Raw genomic sequence first — 5,834 nt, forward strand, 5'->3', positions numbered from 1 at the left:
ATAGAAAGTCTAGGATGCAATACACAAACAAAATAATAGAAATGGTACTACACATGGACCTAATCATTTTATTTATTTGCTAAGTTCTCAGCACTTAGAACCTTTTAAATACTAAAAAAAGGTGTATTTCTTAAAAAGATAGTAGAGTATCGACATTTGCAAACTTGGAAAAAAATCAAATTCTTTAGCTGTTATGTCAAAGTAGGTGTCTTAAAAAGTACCACATTCTAGTGACTAATTTCCAACCCAGGTAGAAAAATGGCTAATCTTTCTGTCTTTTTTAAACAAATTTGACTCTTGCGGCATCTCCCTATTATGCACAATACTAGAAGGCAATAGTATTTATTTTAGTCCCTACCTTTGCGATGTACATTCATCTTGACGAGATGAAAAACTTGGAGAGGCAAGGCAAACTATCCGTATTTTAAAATCCCAAGCACATGCAGATTTCCAAAGGTCGATGGAAGTTTCGAGAGGCCTATACAACCATCCATCCTCAACTCTTGAAGGGCTTGCAAATTCCCAAAGGTTGACGGGAGTTCCATAAGACTTGTGCAATTATCCATATGCAAGTACTTAAGGGCTTGCAGATTCCCAAAAGTTGATGGGAGTTGTGTGAGGCTTGTGCAATTACTCATGTATAAGTGCTGAAGAGCTTGGAGATTCCCAAAGGTTGATGGTAGTTGCATGAGGCTTGTGCAATTACTCATATATAAGCGTTGAAGGGCTTGGAGATTTCCAAAGTTTGTAGGCAATTGTGAGATACCAATGCAATTATCCATATGCAAGTCCTGAAGGGCTTGTAGATTTGTGAAGGTTGCGGGTAGTTGCAAGAGACCTAGGCAATAATCCATTTCCAAGTGAGCAAGGGCATGCAAATTCCCAAAGGTCAAGGGCAACTCCGAGAGGCTTGTGCAATTATCCATATGCAAGTGCTCAAGGGCTTGTAGATTCCCAAACGTTGACGGCAGCTGTGAGAGGCTTGTCCAATTATCTAGACGGAAACGTTGGAGGGCTTTCAAATTCCCAAAGGTTGATGGAAGTGGCAAGAGACTTGTGCAATTAGCCATAGACAAGCGCCGAAGGGCTTGTAGATTACCAAAGGTCGACGGAAGTTGCGAGAGGCTTGTGCAATTATCCATAGACAAGTATGCAAGGGCTTGTAGGTTCGCAAAGTTCGATGGGAGTTCCGAGAGGCTTGCGCAATTATCCATACACAATATCTCAAGGGCTTGTAGATTCGTGAAGGCTGACGGTAAATGCGAGAGGCTTGTGCAACTATCCATAATCAGGCTCTCAAGGGCTTGCAAATTCCCAAAGGTTGATGGCAACACGGAGAGACGCGTGCAGGTACCCATTTGCAAGTCCCAAAGGGCTTGAAGATTCCCAAAGGTTGACGGCAGCTGGGAGAGGCTAGTGCAATTGTCCATACGCAAGCACATAAGGGCTTGCAGATTCCCAAAGGTTAACGGGAGCTCCGAGAGGCGTTTGCAATTACCCATATGCAAGCTTTTAAGGGCTTGCAAATCCCCAAACGTTGAGGGCAATTGAGAGAGGCGCGTGCAATTATCCATTCGCAAGTAAACGAGGGCTTGCAGGTTCCCAAAGCTTGAGGGCAGTCGCGAGAGGCTACTGCAATCGGTGAGATGCAAATGCTCTAGTGCTCGAAGATTTCCAAAAGATGGTGGTAAGCCGCCCAACGCAGGACACGTCAAGTGCTTCAACAGAGTGGCACAACCCAAGCTCCTTGGAAGCGGCTTCACTAGCATAAAGTCACGTTGGAGCCAGCCCAAATCTGTGAAAAATTCCCACCCTTCCGAGAACCACGTCAAAACACCCCGCTTTCGCTTCCGGCCTGATTGTTGGATGGCTACTGGAACGCTACGACTTGTTAGACCAGTTGTTGCACTTGTGCTGCAAAACTTGGATTTGCTGTTGCGAATTTGCAGCACCGTAAGAAATTGCAGTTTAGGTAGAGGATTGGAGGGGAAGCCTGACCATTTCAGCCACCTAATTTGCAGCTCGGTTAGTCCGTTAGGATTCCCCTCTAAGAGCGTTCCCTTCAAGAAGAGCAGTTGTAAGGACTCCATACGAGAAAGGAGATCTGCATCCAGCTTAGGCAAGGAAGTGGAAATCCCACGTACTTTCGCAAGGCTCTGCAACCATTACCAACCGGCCAAAAAAACCACATTTCATCACAATATACCCTCATCACACATTAACGTAGTGCTAGCAACAGGTAAGTCGCAATCTGTAGAAAGCACGTTACTCGTAAGCAGCAGTCTAGATGTGCTGAAAGAATGGCAAGAGAAGAACTCCATTATACTACTTACATACCTTTCCACTTGTAGCTAAGTTTTTCAAGTCGTCATCAGCCCAAATCCGACTCCATTCGCCTCTCTCTTTGAATTCCCTCCTCACAATTGCCCTGCCCAAATCTCTCAGCTGATTATGCATTGTCATTGTCCCGCAACCTTCGTCAACCTCTATTAGACAACGTCGCATCAACTTCTTCATACCACTAGAAGGGTAAATTTTCAAACTTTCCCAGAAATATTGCGCACAACTCAGTTCTTCTCCAATCATCAAGCAAGCCACATCCAGAAACATCTCTTTCTCATTTTCTTCCAGGGCATCATAACTAATCTTGAGTCTGCCTGCTATCTTTCCTTCTGTGTATTCACTATCCCTTAGCTTCTGGATTGTCTCTTGCCAGATTTCTAACTGCGTTTGCTTGCCACCCTTCTCCGCAGGACAAGTAACATGACCTAAGTGAGTTCCGAGCACGACCAGGGAAAGAGGGAGCCCATCGCACTCTTCAACAACCGCTGCCACGAGACCATGCTCCTCAAAATCGGTTAGTGGATCAGAGTGTTCGAAAGCATGTAGACAAAAGAGCCGGTGGGACTCATGGGGATCCATCCGTTCAACATGATACGAATCGCATTTGAACGCATCACAGACGTATTTCTCATGAGGACACACTGCTCGATCCCTTGCTGTGACCAAGATGCGGCTACCTAAACAAAGGGCTTTTGGATCTATAGTTTGTGTGATGTCTGTGAACTCCTTTACGTCATCCAATACAATCATAACCTTCTTCTCCCTCAAGCGAACTCGCAAGAGCGCTCTTCCTCTTTCAATGTCGTCCCTCGGGTCTTGATCTTTGTCCAGCAACAAATCGTGCCGCAAAGAACGCTGTATGTGGCTCAATTCCTTGTCCCCGCAATCTTTCACAAAGCTTACTCCATCAAACTCCTTGGCAAGGGTCTGGTGAACAGCTCGAGCAATGACGGTCTTGCCAACGCCGCTCATACCATACATTAGAACAAACTTTACAGTTCTCTTTTCGTCCAGACACAACAGCCGGACCACTCGTTGGACCCTTCTTTCCAGACCAACTGGGTGGGGCACGACATCGTTCCACGTCCAGGACCTGGCGTCTATCTCTTGTACTATCGTTGCTACGAGCTCTTCCAGCAAGTTGCCCTCGAAACTGCACATGAGCACGATATCATTATCAAATTCTGACACCCAGCAAGTCGATGAGTTCGATTGTATCTGGCGTTGCGTTTGATGGATCAAAACGAAAACTTGAAATGACCACCATATAATTATAGGATGAGAGTCGACGAATTAGTTGTTACCCATTGTAGGTCTCGAGCCGGAAGCCTTCTAGCCAAGAGACGTAGCTCAAGGCTTGTTTCCACTGATCGATGCTATCTTGGCTGTGCTTGCCTTTGCAATCAATATCTACGTGAGCCTTGAACGCCATTGCAAGAGGTCCATTTTCGTTCTGCAGGTCTTTTGCTGAGACACTGCGCAGATCTTCGGGTTTCACGTCAAAAAACACCGGGATAATCACCTGGTCGTTGGAGGACGTGCATCTTCCCACGGCTTCCACAAGCTCGTCCAGACACCAATGAGAAGCACTATAATCTTCAGTCAATATGGCCACAAAAACAGTTGCTGCACGAGCGGCTTCCAGCATTTGAGGACGAACGTTAACTCCCTTGGGAAGCTCCACGGCGTCAAAAAATGCGGTGATCCCACGTTGCTTGAGACTCATGTAGAGATGATTGGCAAATCCACGCTTGATCCGCAGGCCACGATGGTTAATGAACACCGCATGCGTGCCAATAGGCTGGGCTGATTTAGGCTTGCAGGTAGAAGAACTTGCCATTGCCATTTTGTGGCACTAAAGAAGCTAAGGGAGAAAGGGCAAGAGAAATTGTGTTTCACTCCCACAAACACCCAGCGAAAGAGGATGTTTATTTGGATCATGTTCTCCTCGAAGAGCATAAGACTCCCTTCATCCATGATTCTGAAGGGTAAGGGAATTACCAACAAGGTTAGGTGCATGAGACTATGTCAAAAGTGCATGAAATAATGTCGTAAGGACAACCTAGAGAGTACTAGTTACATCAATGAGAGATCCATGTGTTCTCAATGGTAGGGGATGTGCCACCTTTCGAGAATCCACATTTATGTGTTCGCAATGGTAGGGGACATGTCACATCCGTTTGGTGGATGAAATAATGTCAAAGGACAAGGGAAATAGCACAAGAGGTTCGTGCATAAAATAATGAATAATAAAGAAAAGTTACATATAAAAAAAGAGAAGTCTCCATCCACAATCTTCCAAAGGGCAACACACGCGGGTGGGGAGGAGGTGGATGTGAGGCGGAAGGGGATTGAGGACTCGAGAGGGAGGAAGATGAGGTGAGGATAAGGCTCAATGCACACGGTGCCCAAAATGCAGCATTGGTGGCTGTCTTTTGAGGCTAGCATAAAAGTTGAGATCAAAGCGAAGCACCCTTGATGTCCAAATTATCACCTCAAATTTTGAAGGTGTCATGTCAAGCACTAGAGCGCCATTGCCTCATCAACCAATAGGAAATTGACCTGCAGCACTAGCGCTGAGGTGAACTACTTTCAACGCTTTGAAAAAGGTACAAACTTGGGTGGGTAAGCCATTCAAAAACTTCTAGCTCCCACAGCTAGAGCTCTCCGCAAGTACTCAAACCTATATTAAATGCTCTATTCAATTCTTGATGTAATTTTGTAATTAGCCATGTGAACAAAACGAAGGTTATTCACAAACTTTGTATTTCTTACGCATGTGCACTAGCCCTATGAAGAGAAGTAGGAGGAAGCATTGAAGAATACTTGATGTGCTTTCAAAACTCATGAATTAAAGAAGCCGTTGGCATTTTTTCAAAATTTATGTTGGTATTTTCATCAATCACCGATGCCAGTACGTCTTCTTACCCTATATTAAGCTCCCCTATGTGTGTGTGCGTGTGTGTACGCATGCGCGATCTCTCTCTTTAGTGTCTGTCTTCCCATACTTTCGAGCTTCTTTGCTTTGCTCTCTTTAGGATGATCATTCCTTTGAAGACCTTCCTAGCTGGAAGTTTTTTATTACTGTTTTAGTTATGAGTAGTAGTTGCCCACCACTTTGGGATAGCAATGAATGTAAATGCTTTCTTAATGCAAAATTTCTTTTACAAAGCAAAAAGAGTGTGTGTGTGTGTGTGTGTGTGTTCTCTCTTAAAAAAACTGGAATTAACACAAGGAAATAGGAAAACAAGGAGCTCCTTGATCCTTTTTGCCGCCTTCAATGATGCCACACTAATGTCGACGTCTAGAAGAGCCTTCACATGGTGGGTCTACATGGGCGGATGATTTGGCTTTAATACCAATTGGCACAATCATAAATGCAAGATGCTCATGTGTGGATAATGATGCAAAAATTGACATGGATTGGCCCTTTGAATGGGAAGGAATTTGATGTCATCAAATAGATAACCTTATCACTACAAACATTTTCA

At 44.6% G+C, this 5,834-nt stretch overlaps 1 protein-coding gene across 1 annotated transcript; it reads right to left on the reverse strand.

Moving 5' to 3' along the window:
• Nucleotides 1–413: 413 nt before the first annotated feature.
• Nucleotides 414–4,192, reverse strand: LOC147888916 (disease resistance protein L6-like). The gene is made up of 3 exons (XM_087392389.1): nt 3,648–4,192; nt 2,338–3,496; nt 414–2,156 (listed from the first exon to the last, which is right to left on the reverse strand). Exons 1-3 carry the CDS (start codon nt 4,187–4,189, stop codon nt 414–416), a joined length of 3,444 nt encoding a protein of 1,147 aa, XP_087248515.1. The 5' UTR covers nt 4,190–4,192.
• Nucleotides 4,193–5,834: the final 1,642 nt, after the last annotated feature.

The sequence above is a fragment of the Dipteris shenzhenensis genome, chromosome 21 (genome assembly GCF_047967505.1).
Source record: "Dipteris shenzhenensis isolate YYH24624 ecotype China chromosome 21, Dip_SZ_1.0, whole genome shotgun sequence".
NCBI classification, from domain to species: domain Eukaryota; kingdom Viridiplantae; phylum Streptophyta; class Polypodiopsida; order Gleicheniales; family Dipteridaceae; genus Dipteris; species Dipteris shenzhenensis.